At 38.8% G+C, this 26,366-nt stretch overlaps 1 protein-coding gene across 2 annotated transcripts; it reads right to left on the reverse strand.

Moving 5' to 3' along the window:
* Positions 1 to 10,927: 10,927 nt before the first annotated feature.
* Positions 10,928 to 25,649, reverse strand: fam212b (family with sequence similarity 212 member B). Of its 2 annotated transcripts, none has more exons than XM_015403178.1 (2): positions 25,289 to 25,649; positions 10,928 to 14,011 (listed from the first exon to the last, which is right to left on the reverse strand). In XM_015403178.1, the coding sequence occupies exons 1-2, from the start codon at positions 25,358 to 25,360 to the stop codon at positions 12,752 to 12,754; spliced, it is 1,332 nt and encodes a 443-aa protein (XP_015258664.1). In that variant the 5' UTR covers positions 25,361 to 25,649; the 3' UTR covers positions 10,928 to 12,751. The 2 variants fall into 2 exon arrangements, with proteins under 2 accessions (XP_015258664.1, XP_015258672.1); XM_015403186.1 differs by lacking the exon at positions 25,289 to 25,649 and adding an exon at positions 15,323 to 15,587.
* Between the last annotated feature and the right edge of the window lie 717 nt (positions 25,650 to 26,366).

Here is a 26,366-nt window from a genome sequence, read left to right on the forward strand (position 1 = left end):
TTTCTTTATGCATGGTTGCACATGTTGTGTTTGTGAACACACAGATGGTCAAAAAATCTACACTGCTTGATTTTCATATATTAAAGTCTGTATGTATGTAAAAATGGCATGAAGTTAAAGTCACACACTAATCATCATGCGTCTCTGTGTCCTGCTGCTCTTCCTCAGGGATTCTAGTAAATGTCTCTTCTCATTCCATCACCCTCTCCTCCCTCTTTACCCTCCCCTCTTTCCTCACATTTAGGTTAAGATAAAGGGCAGATAAGCTTCTTTTTTCCCTTTCAGTCCTCTTTCATATTTATATCTGCTTGCAAATCCCTATTAAACTAAGCAGACTGCCATGGGCTAAAGGAGTCAAATCGAAGAGTTTTACTGTCAGTTGCATAATATTTATAAAAGGTTAAGACATTTCAGATGGTGCCTCATGTTTTAAAGTGAAGGAACTCAAAGGTTATGTTGCTGATATTTCTCAACCTTTGACAATTTCACATAGACTGACTGTCTGCTACTTTATTTTGAAACACAAAGAACAGAGTTTAGAATAACAGATATCGACTCCAGTGGGTAAGTGATGCCTGATTTGGGTGATAATAACACATTTTAAATACATATAAACTGTTTAGAATGAATCACTAACAACTTTTTTGGTGTGTTTTATTATTTTTTTCTTTTCAAACCATGTGCATGAAGTCCTGATAACAGTTTTAGGTTTAATAAAAAAAAGAAATCATGATTAAACAAATTCTCATAAAGGAATCAGAGGCTTTTAAAAAAGACATTCCCCTTAACCCCCCACCCCCACATTTAGGGTTGTTGGTCAAATGTTAGCTGAATTTCCTCCACGTTATTTTTTTCGTGTTGCATTTCCTTCAAGACTCTTTTTTTTTTTTAGCTCAACCAAATATCTGAATAACACTGACCAGATGAAGAAATGTATCCCCATGATATGATGCAACCATGTTTTAAACATGGCTTTGTTCTAGTCAGGGTAATGTGCAGACTTAGTTTTTTGTCTACATGCTTAATTTTCCTTTTTTTTTTTCAACATGATAATTTTTGTCTCATTTGAACACTCTTTGGTTTTCCACTCATCCATAAATATCTTATGTGGACTTCATCAAGTAACAGTTTTCCTGTCCCTTAATTCTCCTAAATGAGCTGTTTACTTCAGCAGCTCCTCCAGAGTAACCATTGGAGTGACCATCTCCTTGGTTGCATCTCCTGATGTGGAGAAGCGACCTTGTATGGAAGACCAAGACTTAGTAGGTTTAAAATCAAATCATACACAGAATTAAGCAGAGATATAAATAAATGCAAATAGTTTTTTAAATCTTTTTTATTTTTGCTCATCTACTTTACAATGATGTGCTCCATTTTTAAGTTTACCACATAGAATTCCAACTCGTTTTAGCAGCAATGTACGGATGTATAAGAAAATAATTCCATGAATGACTGAAGACAGAGAGTGTGTTTGCAGCTCACAGAGCTGGAGCCACCTTTCAACCTACATCTTCAGCCATCTCCCAAGGCTTTTAAAAGCTGAAACAAGTAAATCAAAAATTCAGATGTATTTTTCCCTGTGCAAGTTTATTTTTAGCATCATTGATTATTTACAGCCACTTCTCTGAAAGCATTGCATTACATTTTAAAATAACAGTGCAGAGAAGAGTTTGGTTTTAGTATTGAAATGGTTTATGTGGAAGATAAATATACATTTTTGCTTTTATGTCTCTGTTAACCTACTTTTGCTTTATACATTTTTACTTTAAAACATTTGAACTTAATAAAACTTCAGTAGATCGCATTTCACTCGAAGGTTTTATTTCCTATTCAAGGTCTATAGGAATAGGTGTGCTAAGACTTAGAACCTGGCCAGCTGTGACATTTCAGCCAAAAGCATTAGAGCACATCAGGCTTCGGCAGAGATTCAGTGTTTTTTTTTACTTGAGGCCACTCTATGGGCACAATGGTATGTCTCAGGGAAAATAGAAATGAAAGGTAGATAAGAAAATACGAAGGAATAGAGAACTCTGAAGGATGTTAGATGAGTAGAGATAGAAAGAAGTGCGATGAAGTGGAGGTGATGCAGCTGAGCAGAGTAGTAAAGGACAGATGAGGACGTCTGTTTTGAAATGCTGAAAAAGTAAGGCCAACCTTTGCTTGTTCAACTTTTTTCTTCTTTTATTATTTATTGATCTCTACCAGGAGGCAGATTTAAATGCCGAAGATGTTGAATGTAGGTCACTGTGAATGAAAGTGCTGAATCATATTTATATTAGTAACTCACACTAGCCTTGCACACTGATGCAGATTATGTTCTGATTAAAAAAAAAAAATGATAAAAATTATATTCAGATTCAATTTCCATTGAGCAAAATAATGACTGATTTAGTTCCAGAAGGTTTACAGAAAACTCATCCATGAATATTTGATGTTCCAGCTCCAGAGAAATAAGAACATTTTCTTGGATCATGCTTCCAGTTAAAGAAGGTGAAGCGATGAAAGTAGAGAAACATAGTTATGTTTAGTAAGTCTTTACCTTAATCAATAATTCCCAACTGAGGGTCGTACCCTTGGTGGTCCGAGTGCACTGCATGACGTACATGAAAATATTACTATTATTTATTAGGTAGTAAAATAAAATAGGGCTGGGATCTGTTTCACGTTGTGAGGATCCAATAGAAAAAAAACTTTTATCAACCGATTTTGTTTGAGTTCACCTTAAACTTGACACATACTAAAACCAAACAGACTGGATGTAGAGAACAGCCTGGGATCAGTTTTTTTCACACTGAGCTATCAGAGCTCATTAAAGCAGCTCAGGTGTCTTGATAAAAAAAACTAATTATGTCAGTCTAACTATAAGTTTTGTTCAGTATTTTGTTCTTAATTCATGAAGTTTAAATGTGATTATAGGGGAGTTACTCAGAGGAGCTCCCGTTTTATAAATACAGGTTTATAATATAATTTGATTATGTTTTTATTTTTATTCCCTACTAACTTCTGGGCAACAAAAGAATAATATGCCGAAAAATGAAATGCAAACAATAAAAGACTAAGTTTTAATTAACCTGTGTCCCCAGGTTGACCACCAATCATATCCTGAAGTTCTGAGACCATGATGGTGGGCCTCATCAGAGACGACGACGAGCAGAGAGGAGGAGGAGCAGCTGGTGGGATGGTGTAAAAATAACGGCCTGATCCTGAATGTGGAGAAAACAAGATCGTCGTTGACTTCAGGAAAAATCGGCCAAACCATGCTCCAATGCTCATCAACAGCTCAGCTGTAGAGGTGGTCAGCAGCACCAAATTCCTAGGGGTGCACATCACAAACAACCTCACCTGGACTGTAAACACCACCTTACTGGTCAAAAGGACAGAAAAGCGCTTGTACTTCCTGCGGAGGGTGAGGAGAGCCCACCTTCCCCCCGCCCATCCTCACCACCTTCTACAGAAGCCCCATAGAGTGTTCTGACCAGCTGTCTCACTGTGTGGAGGCTGCAGTGCCGCAGGCCAGAAGAAGGTGAGGAGAGTAGTGAGAGCTGCAGAGAGGATCATCGGGGCTCCTCCTCCCTCCATAAAAGACCTTTCATCCCGACATTGCGTGTGCCTGGCCCGTAACCTTATAAATGACCCCTCACACCCCCACCATAGACTGTTATCCCTGCTGAGGATTCGCAGCATTCAATGCAGGTCCAGCAGATTCCGAAACAGCTTCTTCCCCACTACCATCAGACTGCTGAATGTTGAAAAAACTCTAAATCATGCCACAGACTCTGCATCAAACTGACCATATCAATGCATTTTTTACACCATGTTTTTTTTAAGCAGAATATGCAGTTCTGTTTAATACCTCCATAGCATGCTTTTAGAATTTCTAATATTTTGTGACACACATGGCCTTTAATGACAGTAATTGCACAGGACAGAAGCAAAGAGTGAAGAGGAGAGATGCAGCAGCAGTATCAGGTTTAGAGTTTGAGCCCTGGAAGGCAGCATTGAAGGCTAATGACGCTGAATCATGCATTGTCCTGTATTTTACTCTTTAAATTGATTGTCTTCAATACTTGCCTAAATCCTTAACATACAATCAAAGCAATAATTACATTTTTTAAAATAAGTTGAACTGTGTAAACAAGGCAGATTGAGAACCCAAGTTTGATTTGCGAGCATGCACAGTAAGGATGAAGGTAGGAAAGGTACTGGGTTGTTGTGTTGCAGAGACTGGCATTATGGGGTCTTCATCATTTTAGGTATTTTGCACACATCTTTAAGTGTGCTGCCAACTGTTTTAATGTCTGACTGATTGTAATCCAAAAGATGTAGGATGTTTTAAGCTTCAGAATTAATATTTGCTCATAACAGAAACACTCCTGTGTTCAGGCATAACATCCAGTTAATCTACATTGATTTTAAAGAGAAGTGGAAGATTATTGCTTGAGAAAAATGTGTTACATCTAATGGCTCTACATGTTTTTTGGTAGATCATTATGTTTATGTAAAGCTGGTATTGCATAAAGAAATGGGAGATCACTGGCTATTTCTTTAATTAGAATTTCCAATTCAACAGTTTGGACTCTAATCTTAGGCCTTGTTGTAGTCTGGAAGTCATGGGTCTCATGGCAAAGGAAATGTTGCAGTATTACAAAATATTGGTTTATAGGTCACAATGTTGCACAAGGTTACAGTGTAAAAGACAGGACCCCAAACTGGATGGAAGGGTCTTTCATGATTTTTATTTTTATCAAATCCCAAATGATCAATTTAATGGATTTTTCATTTTTTTCTTCCTACCGGGTCATCAATCTAATCACAAATATGTTAAACATTAAATCATCTATTAACAGGGGAACATTGTAGTAATATATGCAGGACACCAACCCCTGAGAGGTATTATCTATATCATGATCTATATCAACATTTCTATCCAAGGTTAGATCATCTACTCTTAAAATGTAGGTCACTTTTTTTTTTTTTTTACATTTTATTTCCTGCGAAGTCTAAACTATAGCCCTAATAATAAAATCATACAGCGGTTTGTTATTTTGGATGCACCAAAGGAAATTACTTTTCTTCTCTTTCCTCACATGGGAAACACATTAACTGTTTGACATCCGGCCTCTTTCCAAACTACACTACTTTCTTTAAAATTGCCTAAAGGAAGGTGACAGACATGGAGAAAAATGTGGAGAGACATCAAGGGCAAGTCGCGTTGATCAAGATCAGTAGAGACTGTCAAACTAAAGAGCATTTATTAGGAATAGGTTTAATCAAGACTCTGCCGCTGATAACTTATGTTGAGCAACAGCATGCATGATTAAATAACTGTACAACAGTGTGAGTCAAAACTGGAGATTTGGATTTAATCTGGATTAATGATGACGAAAAGCCCCCACTGGGTTACAGTTTATAACTTAATGATAGCACAGCCCCCCTGGGGTGCTCTCTCTCTCTCTGTGTGTGTCAGTACATGTCTGTGTGCTGTGTGGGATGTGTGAGCGTTGGGAAAACTTAATCAAGCCAGTGGCAGAGAAGAGGGTCTATACTTCAGTCTCTATACTTCGGTTTTAATTTTTATTTTTATTCATTTTATTATTTTATGTATTTGTCATTGTCACTTACCAGAGCATGAATCTCCAGCTCCTGCTGCTGTCTCGGATCTTTAATTAATTAAAAAAGGAAGAGTTTAATCATTAAAAAAATATACATTTTAAGATATAGAAATATATCCCTGTGGTTTCTGCATATATTAAAACTTTCTGAAAATATTATTTCCCTTATACGTAGTACATAAGATAATACAAATTGTCTTATTTTACTTTGTGTAAAATATTTAGTTGATTTATTAAAGGAAATGTCTGAACAGACAAATAACCCTATCACTCTGTTTGTAACATCTGCAAAAATATTTTCTTCTTTAAATAAATAACATTAAATTAGTTTTGACATTTAGCAGAGGGTTGAGACTGACAGTGTTTCTGTTTTCATTATTTTCAGTAAACAGTGGGAGTCAGTGGGGTGAGAGCCCTGAAACAACAGCGTGACGGCACTTCTGTCAGTCAGCTGCAGGCGCATCACACCACATTTGTACAAGCAGGGTTGAATTCCTTTGGATTGAGAAAAGACTGGCTGCCAGGGAGAAGATCAAAGCCTGAAAACATTTCTGTCTGGTGGGTTCACCTGTCTGAGGACCTAAAGACATCAATCACATGCAGCTTCAGAGGAGGGTGGTCTTTAGGGAGCTCTGTGCTGCAGTTTGACTCCAGAAAACTTGCCAATTCATTTAGTTCATATGAAATATTAAGCACTTTGCAGATCAGGCTTTTATTTCTGGAAGCTTTCTCCTCTCATAATATATGACTTTGTCTTTATATTAAATCATAAATGACGGTAAAAATATCTGCATTGCTCCTGCAAACATCAGCCCCGATAGATTCTGCTGCTTATGGGATGTTTATACCTAGAGAAAAAAAAGACATGTTTTCACGGTTTTAAGCTTGCAGATTCTAAATGTTTAATTGCTCTGAATAAAAGTACAATTAAACATTTAAACTTTGTGTATGTAGTATCACTTTTATGCAAACCAAGTGATGTTTGGTTAGTTTGCGGCCTGTAACATTCTGCTTTTCATCTTTGCATAAGCTGGAGTTTAATCCTGTTTAATGCTACATTATTTCATGTTAATGCAGTTGCACTTTTCCTACATTATCAGACTAAGAGAGTGTGAGACTTATGGTGCGGCGTTGCAAAGCAGCCAGATGTTAAATCCCAAATAATTCGCCCTGGATTTCCCTCTTGCATTTATCTCCTGGACAAATCTGGCCCTGCTCTGTGGCTTTAAGATGTAGTCTTTAATTTCTAAATGTCTGTAGGAGGGTGTTTCTGTGCGACTACACATGAACTCTGGTTTTTGCACAGTTTTAGCTTGGCTGAGCATGCACGTATGAAGTGGTCTCTGGTTACTTGTGGGAACCTACAGAAAGCGGCACTGGGTGAAGGCTGTGGGCTTGAGCTGCTGCCGATTATAAAAAGTGAAACGTGAGCGCATTCCTGAGGGTCAAGACAGAGCCCCCGCGGCTGCACAGCTGAGGGTTTATTGAAAGATGAGCACTGAGCAGGAAATTGGCCTGCAGTAGAATCCAAGAGTGCATGCTTAGATACTGTATTCCCTTAGTTACTTAATTTGCTTATAAAAAGGTCCTTTGTTTTCCTGTAATTATTACAGATTTTAAATAAGCTTTCAACCCAAGCTGATCCTGAGTTGTGGGATGACCATCTTAATGTTTGATAAAGCTCCAGACCTTCTGACATTTAAAGTTGTTGCCATGCTGTGCACATTCAGGCATTGTGTGTGCCCCAGATTTGTGGAGAGAGTATGGAGTTGTGAGACTGTGACAGCTGACAATCTGGGAACTGGGAGAGGAGGGAGGGAGGAGCAGGCGGAGGATGTGGTCAGACAGCGTCCACTGCTGGGATCCCTGGGGAAACTGAGCCATAGGAGAGGAGTATACATCCACAGCTGTTGTGCAGGTCTAAGAAACACACAGAGATTATAATTATTCTTTCTCACACGAAGATTGGTGGGGTTTTTGTAATCCAAAATGCCAGCTGACCTGTTTGTAGAGTTACATAAATCAATTAAATCATATAAGAAATAGTGGAAAACTGTGAAATTTGTTACTGGAACACATTTAACCTTTATATTTCTAAATTCAATGCTGTTTGTGCCAACACCGCCAACATCTCGGCGCTCTACAGAGACAAGTCATTAAGATCATACAGTCAGATTGGTTAAAAGGTTCCCTGAAGGACAATCAGATGAAAGACCTTATTCATAATTTGAATCAAAGGTTTTGCAGTTTAAGCTCTTTTTGTTGTTTAACAATCAGATAACTTTGCAAAGTTCTAACCTTTTTGTTTTGTTGTTTATCTTTCCTAATGACAAGTGTCTAAAGCAAATTCATAGGGAGTAGCTCTTTATTATCTAACTCTTTAAACTAAATAAAATGGTTAAGAGAATAACATATTGTCAATCACAATTATATTTTAAGATTGCAAATCCCTCAAAATATCGATTTATATCTCATATTAAACCCCCAAAACTCTCATATATTAATCAATAAAAAGTTGTAAAATGAGCAAAGAATTTAAGCCCTTAAGAAATATTTTCTTAATGAAAAACAGATTTTAAATAGATTGAAGTTTTCTGCCAAAATTAAGAATAACTCTTTTAGCAGATGACATTGTACCCAAGAATTGTGCTAAATCCAAGGATCCAAGGCATGTCTTTTAAATTGTGCTTAGAATAGGAATATGAACTGACTGATGTGGTTTGATGTGTATTTCACAAAAAGCATCTATGGGATTTAATGTCATGAAGAGGCTGTGATGAACTTCCAAACTGTCATATTCATTTTGATTTTTTTATTTATTAAAGCCACTGAAGGAGTTGTGGTACAGATTAAGAGTCTGTTGAGTTCCCAGTTGATGCCGGGGTTTTGAATGAGACACAGGCTTTCACTCTTGGTGAACTTATTAGTCACACAGCAGCATTTTTCTGGAATAGGCTAAGGGCTGCAGAAACAAGGGGTTATGTCAGGATTTGTTTTTTTGGCAACGTGTATTTTTGCACGATGGTTAACAGAAATATGAACATAATTTGAGCTGATGAGCAAATGAGGTTTATTAAACTAGTGTTAAGTAATAGCACCAGGATAACAAGGAACGCATGCAAGAAATTGATAATATTATCAGCTAAGGTTGGATAATCTTTTTACAAATATACACTGCTAAAAACCATAAAGAGAACATTTAAACATAATATTTGTTTAATCAAATCAAACTTCTGTGAAATCAAACTTTTCACTTAGGAAGCAACACTGGTGACCATCTATTTTACATGCGAGCACCGGAGGAAATTGGCAATTACCAAGATAGACTAGATAAAGGAGTGGCTCTGCAGGTGGGGACCACAGAACACTTCTCAGTAACAAAGCTACTGTTGATGTTAGGTTCACTTTTTAATGTTGGTGGTGCTTTAACACTTGTGGTAGCATGAGATGGACTCTACAACTCACACAAGTGACTCAGATAGTGTAGCTCATCCAGAATGGCACATCAATGCCAGCTGTGGCAAAAAGGCTGGCATTTCGTTGGAAGGCCCCACAGCCCTCCTTGTGCTCACCAGAGGAAGCATGACTTCTATTACGTACCGAATGAAATCTTCAGACCCCTTGTGAGACCATTTGCTGGAGCGGTTTGCCCTGGGTTCCTCCTAAGACAGGACATGACAATGGCAGACCTCATGATGACCACTCCATTGAATCTATGGAGTTGTCACCAGACCTGAATCTGACTGAGCACATCTGCAACATCATGTCTCGAACCATCCACCGTCAAGTTGCACAACAAATTGTCCAGAAGTTGGCGAATGCTTTAGTCCAGGTCTTGGAAGAGACCCCCCTTAGGAGACCATAGCATGCCCAGGTGTTGTAGAGAGGTCATACAGGCACTTGGAGGCCACAGATAACACTCAGCCTCGTTTTGACCTGTTTTAATGACATCACGTCAAAGGTGGATCAGCCTGTAGTGTTTTCTAATCTTAATTTTGTGTGACTCTAAATCCAGACCTTCATTGGTTAATACATTTGATTTCCATTGGTCATTTTTCACAAAAGTTTAAACTTTGTGGATGGATGAGCATATAAGAAAGAAATTCATTGTTGAAACCAAAGAAAAATAAATGGTCCATGCATTTTTCCACAGGCAACTTGTAAAAAAAAAAATGCATGGTTAAACAAGGTAGTGGCAGCATGGTGATATGAGGACATGGCAGATGCCACATAAAAGAAAAAAAAAAAAAATGAAATCCACTAACAGAAATATTTTCCTAAAAAAAATCTAAATCTAAATTAAGTGCACTTTGTTAATTAAACATACATATTTTATAGTGAAACTATAATTTTGGCTTTTGAAAATGAAGCATAATTTGTCTGCTTACAGAAAATGAAGCAACACAAATCAAATAATTTTGTTGATAAGCTCTCACAATTCTAATTTTCACTAAATTCAGCTTATCTGGTCCCAGGCGGCTGCGGCAGCAGTCTCAGCAGAGATGCCTAGACTGCCCTTCAGCTCCTCTGGGTAAAGGCTGAGGGTTTTAACTAAACTTAAACTGCGTTATGAAGACTGAAGACTAATTAATTAATAATTGAAGTAAAATAGTTAAAACATTTTTTTGACTTCTGCTCCTTTTTTTCTAGCTGCACTCATATTCTGCTAGTGTCTTACAGTAGGGATTGCAAAGCAGAACTCTCTTTGACATTAAGCTAGGCTGCCTTACACAGTTGCAGCACCCCCTTTAGTAACCTAGTAAAGACCCATGCCGTTTGAAAGCGTTATTTTCATTGATTTTATGTTATATACAAAACGGAAAAATACTGAGGTCTTGACCTCGGTGTCCTCAATGGTAGCGACTGTCATGTATGTGAATACTTTAGTTCAGCAGGGATGGGGAAAATGATCAGAGTTAATGGTAAGAACATGTTTAATGCAATGCAAAGCATTTGCAAGGATCTTTATGAGTGGAATCCGTAAATATATATGCCAAGTATATTATTTTATACTTTTATAACTGATTGTTTTGCAATTTAAGCTTTAATAAAAAATATGCTGCATGTGCACTACTACTACTAAACAGATTTTTTTCTTTTCCCTGATTCTTATATTAAATAGCAGGAAAACCAAAAAACATACTGCCAAATGTTATTGTTTTATCTTTACCTCTACTCTTTGATATATTACATTAGTTACAGTTAATGTTGATTGAAATTAGCAAAAAAAAAAAAAAAAGTGTCAGGAGACAGTGGTGTATAAATTCTCTAAAACACACAAAAAAATTAAAACACAGCCAGAAATATTACTCTCTGTAAAACAGTTTTAATTTATGAAAGTCACAGACAGATTTACAGCACAGGACATAAGAACAGTACAAATGGTTCGCAGAACCTCGATGAAAAATATTAACATTGCAAAAACTAACAACCATGAACATTTTAGCAAGAAGGAATAAATGTTCAATTTACAAAGACAAACTGAGTGATTTAACATCTCAGACTGCTGCACTTTGTGGTGCGACTGTAGTAGCAGAATATGTGTGTGTCCCTGTGGGTGTGTGACCCTCTGAATGTGCAGAACATATTGACCTGAATACTGAGACTATAAGCCATATGGATCTTCTGGCCAAGACGCTAAAAAGACCTCTGAGGCCTAATCCCTGCTCACTGAGTTGCTTGGTCTGTTACCCCATTTAAAATTAAGCAAAATAAAATATTCTTTATCCATATTAAGTAAAGAGCCTCAGATTGTCCTTGCATAACAGTAGCACTCTATTATAAGCAGAGTAGGCAGTGTCTGTAATCCTGAGGGGGGATTGTGAAAGAAGATTGTGGTGATTTTTATGACAGAAGAAAACAATACACTAAATCCAATGACTGTGGCATTCTTCACATGTAATTCTTTAAGTGTGTTTTAAATATTCATATTTGCACAGAATGGAATAATGGAAGTCATGCAACAGCATATTATAGTAAATGCTGATTATTGCTGCTGTTTGGTCTGTGATAAGATATGTACAAAGTTCTATACATTAGGTTTGTTAACTTCACCTTGATGAGTGCTGGTCATTTTTTCCAAAATGTATTATTTCAGTTCTCTCACAACCCAAAGAACAGCCTCTCATTATCCCTTTCATTCATAAAGCTTTGGGATTAATCAGGCTTGTTCTGCAACTTTTTTCAAGCTTCAGACATGCTTTCAATAGTAACTAAGATACCAGATGGCTGCTGGTTATACAGTGGTCATGCTTGGGTGTGTCATCTTTACCCCCTTTTGCTGAAACAACACTGTTGGCAATGCAATAGGGAAAAGTGATTCTGGGTATATTGAAACCCAGCTCAACACTATTCATTCAAGTGCAGACTTTGAGTTAAGCATACACCATATTATGTCAGTCTGGGCAAAGTTAGATCCAAGGCGGACTTTGCTAACATATAATAAAGATCAATTGAAGTGTGGCAGTGTTTATTTGAGTTGTTTTCTTATGTATTTTTCCTGAGCAGAAGGAACAAAGCTAGTCCAGTTTAACCTGACTATCAGAACCTTTTTGGAAACAGAAGAAAACACTTTAAGTGCATTCAGTTCAAACTGTCAACAGCCTCATGTATGAAACGTGGAACAATGTAATATGACTACTGTTGGTTGCTATTCATAGATGCAGAGGAGCAAGTGCAGTCATGTCCGGCACTGTAACAATGAAAAATGTTGGTTGTAGTTTTTTTTAAGTATCTGGTGACATTCTGAAAAGGATGTTTGTGTCAAAGTACCATCTTCTGCAGCACCCAGATGGTCCAATCATACATGCACACGTGCAAAGACTTCTGAAACATACAAAACATGAGCATAAAACTTGAAGACTCACTCACACTGCAGCACATTTTCAGTCATTCACAGAACACAAGGTTCTCAGATTGTCATACAACATGTTGCCCTGATAATCACTCAGTAACAATGGAACATGTGCTGGAAGAGCTTGAAGTGTACCACTTTATTTCTAAAAGACATAATTATACCCAGCCTCTTGGTTATCCTTCTATTCCCTCCCTTCCATTGCAGCCGTATACACCAACCCCCCCAGCACCTGTCCCAAAGTCAGTCTGGCAACATTGGAAGCCTTTTGGCTCGAGACTCACTGTTAGACCCACACAGCTGTGTTATAGTCAAACAAGGGTTGCCTTTTCTCCAGACCCATGTCTGGCTGCCGCCTGTCTAAATAAATCCCTGGGAATGGTTGCTGGTAAAACTGGGGGTAGGGCTCATACTGTTGCTGTTTCCTTTCTGCTTCAACTAGATGTGGGCATGGCCTGCCTTTGCCCTGCTGTCCGTTTGCCCAGAAGGGTAGATAAAAACTGCCTTTGGAAACCTTAGGAGCCACCTTCTTGGGCCTTTTGAAGAGGTCACTCTCAGGCAGTTCAGGAGCCATCCAGCCAGGCCTCTCTTTGAGAAGCTTGTCCCTGTCGGGCCGAACGCTGCGTAGAAACTTCTTGAAGATGTTCGTAGTAAGCGAGAACTTCCTGCATATCTCTTGTGAGCGGCTGAGGCGCAGAGGGTGGGCTGGTGTGTCTGGTCTGTCTTCTTCTTCCACTGTCCTCTCTTCTCTCCTCTTCCTCTTTGCTTTTTCTTCAGCATCCTCTCTCTCGACCTCAGGCAGGTCAAGCCAGTTGCCTACGAGGTCTGCAAATACGTTGTCCCCAAGCACCAGGGGCTGACGGTTTCGGCTACGGCTCATAAGTGATGATGTCCAGTCACTGGCATCGTCTGCGCTGTCCTGGGAGTAGTCACTGTCCAAGGATGGCCCCTCCCTGGAGAGACTGTACAGGATGCCAGGCAGATCTACCACCTGTGCATGACGGGGGGCCTGAGAATTAGGGTAGGGTTCTTGTGGTAGGTTTCCCACCATTGGTCCATAAAAGTCTACCTGAGGGGCAGAGTAGCCAGACCACCTCTTTGATATTGACTCAATATTGTTTTCACTTCTTGCACTTGTTCCACTTCTTTCACTTCCACTCTCACTCTCTGTCTCCAGACTAGAAGCTGAAGAAGAGAAGGTTCCCATAGCGCTTCTGTTTCTGGATGAGGTCTGATCATCCCTGCTGAAGGAGTTTCTGCTATCTATGGACATCCTCAGACTTGGCACAGGACTGCTGTTGGCCTTCTCTGGGAAATTTTGTCTCACAACTGACTTTTTCTCTTCATTTAGACCTGAAGCTGCAACAGCTGATGGGTTAGGATGGATGGTTGCAGAAGAATGGGGGATTCCCCTGTTAATCGGTCTTCCTGATATGTCAAGACTTTCCAGGGCAGTCTGGACCTGAAGTAGCTTGAGTTCTTGAAGAGCTCCCATCATTGAATTCATCTGAGCGTGTAGGCCATCTCCTGCTTCTCTCATAGAAAGCTGATAAGGAGACAGAGAAAGCAAAAAAATAAGTATGAGAGGTTAAACACAACAAAACCTTTATTTTCAGTCTTTAATAGTAACTGTGTCTTGCTAAAGGTTTCAATTCAATTTCGATTTAGTTTATTTATATAGCACCAGTTCACAACACGTCATCTCACACATCTCGAACTTTACAATTCAACCAGATCATACAGTCAAATTGATTCAAAGTTTTCTATCTAAGGAAAACCAGTTGCTAATCAACTCATTAACTCAAAGGCAATCCCTCACATGGAGATTACTTGAGATCTTTCCTATTTTTTTTTTTACAAAACACACACATTGTCACATTCTTTCATCAATTCTCATCCTTTGGATCATTTTCTTCCAAACCCTAGCTAAGCACAGAAAATACTGGAAGAAAACTATTCACAGAATAGACTGAAGCTGGAAACACATGCTTTTGCATTCAGTATTAAACAGAGAATCACTATACACTATGGAGGGAAGAATTTGTATCCATATCATGGAGTATGAGCACAAAGGTTTGACTCTGCTGGATCAACCCGCTGTCTTGCTTTTGAGTTCAAAAGTGTGTTGATGTGACCTAGTCTTGGTATGACACTATTCCATATGGCCTGCATATATGAGTATCCAACTGCTGAAAGCTGCAAAGCATGGCGGTTTAATTTTTTGTTTTTACACACTCTTTCTCTCTTTGTTATCTTCATTTTTTTCTCTCTCCTTCCATCTGTTTTGCCACGTTCTCGCTTGCTAATTTGAGCCACCTTTGTTCTCTCTAATCCAGAGCTAACAATATACTGTCATCCTTTATCCTGCTCCTTTTCTTCCTGTTCTCCTGTGCTTGTGCCATGTGACTTGGACTGACTGCCTCCTCCTGAGGGCAGATAAAAAAAAAGCCCAAATGTAGCACCCTAACTTGTGCCTGAACTTGCAGGCATGAGTTGATGCAAACTTTCCTTGGGGAATTTCAAATTTCACTTTAAACTAGGCTTTATGTTATCATTGTGAGCAAGCAGATGCTGCCAAAAGCAACAACGTGCTGATGACTCACCCTGCAGGATGCCCATCCCCACTTTTAAAAAAATAATAAAGATTCGGTGGGAGGATGAAGGCAAGCATGCAAAGAATAGCAACAATATGCCAAACTGTGGGAAAAGTTTACACGAAACTAGAGCAAACTGTCATCCATACAAATTAAACCTCCAACGTAAAAACAATAAACTCCTGTTAACTGAGGTAGCTATCTACTGTGAACAGAAATAGCTTAATGAAGTCTAGAGTAAAAACTACAAAACCCCACCTTACCTCACAAAATGGCAGATACAGATATCCCTGTCAGTCTACACTTCTGGCAGGCGGTCAGTGTCGCTCACCATTCAAACTGTTAAGTCTGCCCCTGTATATATATCCTCATCCAATCCAGAGTCACCACTGGATTTCACAGCCAATCAGCTCTGCCTGTCTGGACTAAAATCCGCATAAGAGGGAGGTGATGGAGGTGGTCAGCCAGGCGGAAAAGCATAGACAATGAGATGGGTTTGGGAGAGCGACAGCGAGTGAGAGGTTGTGGTGAGAGTCAGCCGGATAAGCAGTAAATGGAGGGGGGGGGGGTAAATGGGTAGGGATACCTCACCATATGTTTGGATGTCCAAGGGAAACTGTTGATGGATTTAATTATGAATGATACCATAAGAACAAGGGGGTGTGGGGGGTAAAACAAGGACAACACCAGCCTGTGATATGTATTCCATGGGGAGCAGTGGTTCTAACCTCAGGTTGGAAAGAAAGAGAAAAACAACTTAAAATAAAATGAAGGTTAAGTAGGAGAGTAAGGGTGGTTACTTATTTAGTTAGAAATTTATTGAGAAATGAACAAATGCACAAATCTATACAATGTTGTATAAAAAAGAAAAATGTATCCACCAATAATTAACCTATGGACAGAACTACCTAATGCTATTTTTAGAAGTCATGACTTCAAATATTGATGATCAGCCGATTCCTAATTTCTTAAAAGTGTTTAAATTTTGTTGACCTAGGCTGCCAAAGTTGGATGCTACGTTTAGGGCCATTAGAAAATTGCACTGCACAGCACATCTATATTTTGGTAAATGGCCTGTACTTATATAGCCCTTTTTCAAGTCAGGAGACTTGACCATAGAGCTTTACACTACATTCAGTCATTCACACACATATGGCACGCACTGATGGTGGCAAACTACATTGTAGCCACTGACAGAAGCGAGGCTGCCATACACTTGCACCACTGGTCTCTCCCACCACCATCAGTAGGCAATGCAGGTGAAGTGTCTTGCCTAAGGACATAGCGACACTCCTGCACCCAACGCCAATGTCGCACATCAATTTTCATAAAGCACTTCACTTTATTTCTGTTTATTCTTCTGGTTGAAAAGCTGCGTGCCGATCTTCTGTGCTGTTTTTAGCAGCAAACTGGCTACAACTAAGTGCAAAAAGAACATAGAAGTACATATGAACAATCAAGACAAATGTTGATTGTATCCCGATTTTCTAAACCTTGAATATTATTATTTGCTTGTACCGAGAAGTTTGAAAGATGTTTACCATTGAAATAATTGCTATAAAATATAACAAAAATCAGATAAGGATTTGAATATTCTTAAACAAAACAAACAAACAAAAAAAAAACTCAGCACAAGACTTGAACAATGTAGAAAATCCAGTTTGAACCCTCTGACTACCACCTAGCATAACACATATGAATGGGATCATGAAACACCTCGAAGATCGGATAATAAGGCCATTAAGGCACAAGCTGGGAACAAAAGCCTCTGAGCTTCCTGCTGGTATGATGTACTAGGCAGTGAAGGTACATGTAATTAGCACAATCAGGTTGTCTCTCGTCTTTTTTTCTTCAACATATGGCTGACTTCATTAGCTATGAGCGTCTCTGTCCTGGGAGAGGCACAGAAGGAGCAGATAATCACAGTTTACTTAACTCCACATCAAACATCAACAAGACAAAACACAAGACGACACAAACAGCTCTGATCAGTGGGATCTGCAGAGGCACAAATGGGTCTTTGGTAAAGTTGATGCAAGGATCAGCAGAGTTACTGCACTCTGCCAGTGAAACTTCTCAAATCTATTAAATCTGTTTTGGAAATATTATATCTAAAGCCATCTGTTTTCATGCAGTCTAAAATAACCACACCTGTCTAAAACTAAAACCGAAACACCATGAAGCTAAAGCATAATTTCCAAAATGCAGGCATTTTTTTAGACAGTATTTCTATTCTAATTTAATGAATAATACTGAACTCTTCAAAACAAGTAGTAAACCAAGCCCCATTATGCCAACTAATTAGGGGTGCTCATTAGCTGCCATTTCAGAGCTGAACTTTCTGGCCCAAATATGTCAGACTTTTCAACCTGCATTCTGATATTTGCTCAAGAGGCTAAAGAAGCAATTTTGGAATAATATCCTGCAGCAGTTTCTTCTTTTAGCACGAACGTCACAGACATTTTCAAAAGCCGTTATGATCACAATGTGTGAATCAGCTGAGGGGCCTATTAGGAACAAGACATAGAAGACCTGACAGGACCTATAGAGGTTACTATATTAAGAAAGGAGCATAAATCTGTCAAAGCTTGTTAAATAAGTGAATAGGAATGAAATTGGGCTGCTGGAAATCTCACCCAGAAATGCCTGCATCATTGAGACAGTCTTGCAAAGTTTAGTTAAGTCTTCTTTATGAACTTAAGCCCCCAAGTATTTTGCTGATTTAATCCATCAAGCATATATTTCTGTGAAAAGATCTTTTTTTAAAAGCCCAGTCGAGCCAGTCGACCCCACTTCTTCAGGCTGCCGTGGAGTCAACCAAGCGCACATAATTGGCAATCAAGAATAGAATGCTTCAGTGTTTGAGGACAAAGGCTGCTGGAATTAAATTAGTGCAGAATGAAAGCTTGTTAAGAACTTCTGAGCCCTTTTTTTAAGTACAAGGTTTTTATTTTTTTTTATTGTTTTCAGGTATTAAGAGAGCATATCTGTAAAGACTCATCAAGAACACTTTAGTATGGATGCCAAGAGCATTAATAAAGCAATACGCCTCTTTTCATAGTGAGCGCACAGATCCAAACATGTCCAAGCATGTCCCATTTCAATGAAAATAGTGTATTTTTTAATAGTGGCGATTGCATGTAAATTTACTGATATGGAGCACTTTGAAAATGAAGTAAATATAAGCTGATATGGTGTCAGATTTGATGTTTTTGGCAATAAAATACAGGCTTTTCTGTGTTGTTATCTGTTATTTGCTGCAGGGGAGTAAACACAGAGGCCAAGTATATCAGCTCCAAATAGGTCTTCCTGTTTGGAAGGAGCTGACCAGCCGTAGCATATTTAATGCACTCCACCCTCCCTCTACATATAACCAAAATTAAAAATGAATGGTGAGCCTGTGTGGGTCAAAAACAGGAATGGACTATCTGTCCAGGGGACACAGAGAAGGTCTCTGTGGCTGTGGACGGCCCTGGGGTTATGATGAAGCATTGCAACACAGCCTTGCAGCATTCATTGAAATTAAATAAATTACTGTGCACACAAATGCCTCTTTGGTGATGAAGGGCTTTAGGGTGACTCTGGTCTGGATGCCCCAAGGGTCATAATTTAGAAGAGTCAAAAGCATGAATCATGTTGAGGAACAGAACATGGGACCCAAATGTCTCTTGCACAAAGCTTGGCAGTTTGGGAATAGAGGGTAGTCTTTGTCCAGAGCTATCAGCTGTAAATTAGGCTTGTAAAAAGTATCTTCAATAAAGTTTGAGCTGCAATCATACATTTAGGGAAAGATCCATACTTCTTGTAGTCTAAAATGTAATTTTAATCAATTTTCGGCAAACCAAAAACACACACAATATTGCGATGTCAGGAATTCAAATGGAGTCAACACCTCTGACCTGTTATTACTCCTCAAACCATTCCTGAACTGTCTCTGCTCGATGATTACTTTCTGACATGTTTTATTTAAGAAAAAAACAACACTAACTTATTTAGCAGTTTAAACTACAGTAACTCATATGTTGCTTCAGACAACAATCATCCCTCTGTGTATGTAGCAACCTATTCAAACCAGGAATAGCTCACATGGGCTTGTAGACACCCTGCTGTCATCTATTTATACCAGTTTAACCCTTGTCCAAATTGCTTCTCCCTGCTTCTAAGACATCAAGATGGAAAACAAAGTAATGCCCACCTGTTTATAATCACACAGAAAGTTGAAGCCCTAACAGTTATTTAACAGTTTGCAATCGTTCATAAACTTGATGAAAAAAAAATTTATGCAGCAAAGTGTCAAAGAGAAAACCATAGAGGAGGGAAATATGAACATTTCTGTGCAACACATAAATGGCATCTCCATAGAAGCAGCCATTATGAACGTCCAGCTTAAGCTGAATTTGCTTTAACAGAATATGTTTTTTTAATTGTAATCTGATTCTGTACCAACACAATCATCCACCCCTCGCTGTGGTCGCAAGGGGGGCTGGTGCCTATCTCCAGCTGTCTATGGTCGAGAGGTGGGGTACACCCTGCATAGGTCACTAGTCCATCGCAGGGCAACATAGAGACAATCAGGACAAACAACCATTCACACTAGGGGTGGAACGGTTCACAAAATCCACGGTTCGGTTCACGGTTTCGTGGTCACGGTTTTCGGTTTGGTTTGGTATATGTTGATTGTTACACTGGAAAAAAATCGAAATCTAAATAAGTTGTTTCTTCTTAAAATAAGTGTATTTGTTCTTGGATTTAGTAGGTAAAATAGAGATTTTGCCAATGGAACAAGACAATTTACACTTACAATAAGAAAACAATTGCATTGTCTTATTTCAGGTGCATTTTATCTAATTTTCTTATTTTAAGAGCAAAAATACTCATTCCATTGGCAAACTATATAATTTACCTACTCAAATTAAGGGGAAATACACTTAATTTAAGACATTTATACTTTCTACTTTTTCCAGTGTACCCCAAAATCCTATAACAATTAATGAAAAAAATCCAAAAAGATTAATGAATTGTAATTATTTTTAATGATCCATAGAAACCCTGGATCATTTCCGCATGTTTTGCTGCTTTGAATTTAATCATCTCGCACATGCCCTCTACAATCTCCAAGGAACTCAGAGCGGAGCGGAAGGGAGCCACAGCGGAGGCTGTAGGCTTTGCTTTGCGCAGGCGGTCTGGAGCGCAGCAGGGCGGAGCGCTGACGGAGTATGTGGGATTTCGGGGTTAGCATGACATGTTGGTCATGTTGCTGTTAGCATAAACAAAACGTGTTGCACAATGCTTGCACACTGTTTTTATCCACAAATTTCTTTCCGCCGTCATCGTAGGTCACTCTAAATGCAAAGTGGTCCCATACAGCAGACCTATAAAGTGCTGCTGGCGCGCCTTCCAACTCCTGTTCTTTCCTACTCGCCATACCGACACAATTACTACTGGTGGTTGGCTTTGGTCTCAGTACCGCCACCTTCTGCTCTGGAGTGTACACGCTTCGCCTATTAGAAAAGGGAGCAGCGCATGAACCGAACGCAACACACGCGAACCGAACCGAGACAGTCCAACCGAACGGTTCGGATGGTTTTCATAAACCGTTCCATCCCTAATTCACAGACACACTCACACCTAAGGAGAATTTAGAGAATCCAATAACCTAACATACATGTTTCTGGGAGGAAGCCGGAGCACCCAGAGAAAACACAAGCATGCACAGGAAGAACATGCAAACTCCATGCAGAAAACCCAGTTATCATTGCTGTGAACACCTATTTTCTGGGTGGAAACTACAAAATCTAAGCAAAAACAGAATAGATAAAAAGTAACAATCTATATTGCTCTAAAATTAATCGGTTCAGACCCAATCTAAATTTGTATCTGTGGCCCACAACACAGAGTTTGTGACAGTTTTTTCAAAAACAGGGAGGCGGTTTAATGACTTTCTTCCTGCAAGAGCTTGTTTACAGCATCAGAAGTAATGCTGCTGTAGGAGGCTCATGATGATTCGGATCCATATCATCCTCTTTGGCAGGTGATGTGTGGAGAGCAGGGACAGAGGGAGACTCTTATCTGTTGTCTACTTGGCTTCATATCTGCACTGGAAGCAATAGTCGCTACATAGACGTGTGATGGCGCAGCAGTTGACGTCAGCAATGCATGTGTGGGCTGTGGGGCCCGTCCAAGTCCTCTGCGCCATTCTCGCATCAAAAGGAGTGTAAGATCACAGAAACACTTTCAAACTGACTGCTGATGACTTTCAGAAAAAAAAAAAAAACACCTTTACTTTCCTGCAGCACTCCTGCCATTTTGAAGTTATTACTGCATTTTCAAGGGTGAGCATATAAAAACAGATTTAAAAACTTTCATTGCCTCAGTGAAAACACAAAGAGAAGGCATATTTCTGTTGCAGTTGATGGTTTTCATTCTCATTTATTGTTTTGATTTTAAGGTGAAACATGTTTTCACCCAGATACTCGGTAAAGCCAGCTGTATCAAAGAACAGATAATACTTTATATCTGAGACCAGGGAGAAGATTTATCTTCTATGTTCCCAGAGGAGAAAAAATAAACAACAACTAAAGCAGACATAAATATCGGGCTTCTTTTATGTGCAAATTAGATGCACAGCTTTAAATAGGTGTAAAGGATTCTTCTTGTTTTCGTCCTTTTCTCTAAATATGCTTCCTTTATTTATTGATGCAGTGCTGAACAATTTTAGATTTTCTGAAGGCCAGGATTAAACAGTATTCTTTTGCAAAATGAAATCTCAAGACCTCAAAGCACAAGAAATACTTAACCAAACCTCAATGACATTAGAAGTCACAAGAAAAAAAGCCCTGTAAATGAAGGAAGGATGAACAGGACTTAACAATGCACCATGTGTGGTCACAGCAGCACAATTATGAACCACTGAACTCCCCCAAGAAAGAAATCTAAACTATGGCACATCTTGGGTATGGCCATTTAAATCTATGAGCCATAAAAAAACAGGTTATGTACGCTGGCCTGCAGTGATAAACATGCTTTGTTACACGCTTGTGGCTCCGTCTCAAACACAATGATCACCCAGGCAAACCTCGCAGCTGCCACCAAGAGCTGGGCCAATTTTAGCTGAGGGGAAGGAAAGGCAGAGCAGGAGCCACGAGGGAGGAACAAAACATACAGGCTTAGCATTAAACCACTACCTTGTTTTCTGAACTGTTTTCTGATTCAACGCCCAAAAGGTAACAAAGAAGGTGAAACTCTCCAGAAGGTTCCACATGTTTGGTTCTTTTATTTCTCTTTGAATTAATAATTTTATTCTTGCAGGATTTGGTGTTAAATTCCATAGTGGCAGCTTGGTTTGAGATTCCCTTCAGGTATGAGAGGGGAAAAAAAGAGGATCAGGAATATAAATCTGCTACAGCAGTGCTGATAATGAAACACTCTGATCTGTGTTTAACTGTCTGAAGTAACGTTGCTAGACAGGTGTGAACCCCACATTTAGACGGCATGAGTCAGAAATATGTCAGTGTTTGTATTTTCATCTCTAAGTAGACAGGAAGAGCTTATTCTTTATTTTTTTAATGACTTTGTCTGCTTAAAGAAAAATGATTCATGCATGAGTTTAAAAAAAATCTGTTTGCATAGCAAATAAAAGCCTGGGTGAAGGAGAAAAGTGATGTTGACAGACTTTTTCTTAAGCAGAAATATAAAAAATGAGGACATACTAAAAGCATCTGTAAGTAAAAAGTTGTTAGTATATTGTGTTTAAGATAAACCTAATATTAAAACTTTTGTAGGGTGATTTTATATAAAAATAGGGCCATGATTTTCACAGAGTGTGTGGTTGTAATTTATGTTAAAACTTTAATTACCATACTCACAGTTCTAGTATTTGAAACCACAGGCTCAACAATCTTGGCTTTCCAGTTTGGCAGTACTGTTCAATGCTGAAACACTCTTATGGGAAAAAAAAACAACATAATTATTGTGGTTATTACTGAATCTATCTAACACTCAGAAACACAAGACTTGTTCTTCATGAAATACACAAAGCTAAAGTGTCTTAGAAGTAACTTTTATCTGATAAATAACTGTATTAAAACCAAAACTGAAATACAAATTAATGTACAGCCATATATCAGTTTTTTTTAATCAACTTTGTAAATGATGTCACTTTTATGAAACATTGATGTTGGTGATCCCAATCTCTTTTATTTTATTTGGTTGTTTCCAATCAGATTTGCAAAGCATGCCTATAGAGCTCAGGAAGATTCCACTCAAGTCAAATTATTGCATGCAGTTTGTTGAATCTCCTATGCAACCTGGGCATTAGATGGTCACCTGAGTTTGACTACACTGCATTCAGAAGTGGTCACAAACTGATGAAGCATAGTTTCATCTGAGTCATTCTATATAAATGAACTAGAAGAGTGAACTTGATTATTTTAAATTAACTTTTTCCTTGTAAAGTGCATTGAGATTACATTTCCTGTAAAAGAGTTACATAAAAAACTAAACTGTGTTGAAAAAACTAAACTGTGTTGTGAGTGTTGAAATCTGATTTGTTAAAAACATGTCTTTTTTAATAGTTGAACTCAAGGACATTATTCTGTTTTAAACAGGCAGAAACAAGGACAGGAAGGCTAACAGGGCTTAGCAGATAGTTGTGTATCAAAATAAATTATATTTTAATTTCTTCATGAATTCTACTTAATATTTGCTGGATGTGTTGGATGGATATTTCACCCCCAGCTGCTTACTGCTAGCAAAATCTCATGTGCTCCCTGCACTAAATGGGGAGTATAAAGCGAGAATAAGGGATGAGTTGAAACTAAATGATTATTCAGTTTGATGAAAAGGGTGCTTCTTAAAATTTTGCAACAACCTTATTGAGAATTAAATAATGGTTTCCTCAGCTTCCAGGATGATGTTGCTCAAATGCATTGTAAGCCAAATATGCAGCATTCCAAGTATCAGATGGTAAGATGATGAGGATCAATGCATTTATTAGTGAATGTGCAAAATGAAAAGTATTATGCTAAGATATTAGCATACCAATACAATTCAATGATTCATCATGCATTCAAACTTTAAGCCTGATATAAGGCACATACTTCCCTCGCTTTCAAGTACTTGATGGAGACCAGTCACTGTGAAGAGAACCCTGCCAGGCTTGGCATGGACGCCCCTTATTTTCTGAATAACAGATTGCACCCCACATGGTCCTCTTACAGGAGGACACTGCCTTGATTTTTAACTGGCATCTGCTCTCCGTTCCTCCTGTTTGATACTCTGCATGGCACAACACTTCTCTCCACACTGTTACCAAACTGGGATGAGGCAGAAATGACACAACACGTTGCTCTAGCATCAGTGCCCCCTCAAGTGCCACTTCACAGACGTAGGACTAATTTGGAGCCGCCAGTCAAGAAGATTAAACTTCAAACAACACAAAACCATCCAAGGATTTTCAGCAGGCTGGTGGCTGGCCATAGAGAGAGAGAGAGAAAAAAAATAAGTATCTGCTTTGAAGCTGATACCAAATGAGATCTGTGCCAGTTAATGCTTCTTTGAATCTGGCTCCACACAACATCCCTGCCAGATGATTCTGAACGGAAAGGGTTCTCCTCACAAATTGCATATCAAAAAGAGGAAATTGTTGGCAAAACTACAGCTGATATAAAAAAAAAAAGCTTGGTCAGAGCACAGATGTCAGGATACTGAATAATGGAGTTTAACAAATTCAAACCAGGACATGAGGTTGTAATAAAACTCCATATGACCGCTAGTTTTACTCACACTCCTGAGCTCACAGTAATAAATCTATTACAATTGTGTGAAAAATATTTTAAATGATCATGAATTTACAAACCATGGCAGAGTAGAACCGACTCCTGCTGACATGGAAGAAGGGGGAAACCCTGAGCTCATTAGGGCTTGAAACATCTGCCCCACATGTGAGGCACTAATGTGTGCACATCTCTGATGCTCTTACTGCCTAAAGCATGCAGATGAATCTGGTTACAGAGCCTACATGCAGATAAAAAAAGCTGCGACCAAAAACATGGCAGCATTATTTATTTGACACATGGTTTGCAAAAATAAAAACAACAAAACACACGATTGCATTTGGCAAAAATATGGTTTTGATGACATAATAATGTGTGTGTTTAAATAACACACACTGTGTTACAGTCATGTGAGTTAAAAACGCGAAACAGAGAGATGTGTTGACCATAACCTACCAGTTCTTGCTTCAGTCTCCTCAGACACGCGTCCATATTTCTGGATTCCGGTTTGGACATCTGTTCTTCCATTTGACTTAAACAAAAACTAATTAATTTCAGATAAAATATTTCACCATGACACCACTGTGAACCTGTTTCTCTGGTGCAGGATATGCTATTATTTTTTTAATCAGCGGACAGTCTGGAGAATAAAAAGCGCAAATCCTCCGGAGGAATGCGCGTAATGACGCGGTGGCTGCTGATGACGAAAATATGTTTACTCCAAAAAATGATAATGAGGTCCGTCCGTGTTTTAGGTCTGATGGTCCCCTCTCTCTGTGCTGCTGTACAACTGATGGCTTCTCTCCTGTTTCTGTTCCTCCACCTCCTCCTCTAATATTTTACCATTCAAGACAGCCGCTTACGTTACCCATCCAGTTTCCGCCAATAAGCGCCGAGCGAATCTCATTCAAACCAGGATATAGCAGAAATCCATCATTTATCATGAGCAATCTGCATGATCCGCTGGGGCTTATAAAGATTTAAAGGAGCTTTAAAGATGAATACCAAAATCTTTTTTAAATATTTAAATAAAATATTTTAAAAAGTGTAATATATCCTGTAATTATATTTTTACTCATTTCGCTGACTGTTGTTGGAGGAAAATAAAAGAGGATGTTGCAAGAATATCTTTGGCATAGAAGGGGACTATAGGGATAGTTTCCTGGCCACCATCTCTGCAGAGGCTTAGGGAAACACCTGATCCAGGAGCTTTTGTCTCACTGCCTCAGATTCAACATCCTGCAATCTGAAAGGTGTTTATCTTCCCTCAGACAGTGGAGAAATCACAATAGTCCTATTACAATAAATGCCCCAAGGAAGATCAGAGAAACTGGCATGTCAGGTTTATTCTGGGAAATGTGTTTCACCAAAATAATCTGGCCAGGTAAAATAGAGTTCCATTCAAACTGTTCAAAGCCACTTTCAAACTGTGTTGTGTTAATGAACCATCTCTAAATTTGTGCTGCTATAGGCTGAGGATGATTGAGGACAAAGGGACCACTTTCTATCATTCAGCATCATTACATCTCTATTC

Source organism: Cyprinodon variegatus, unplaced genomic scaffold (genome assembly GCF_000732505.1).
Source record: "Cyprinodon variegatus isolate N-32 unplaced genomic scaffold, C_variegatus-1.0 Scaffold34, whole genome shotgun sequence".
Taxonomy (NCBI): Eukaryota; Metazoa; Chordata; class Actinopteri; order Cyprinodontiformes; family Cyprinodontidae; genus Cyprinodon; species Cyprinodon variegatus.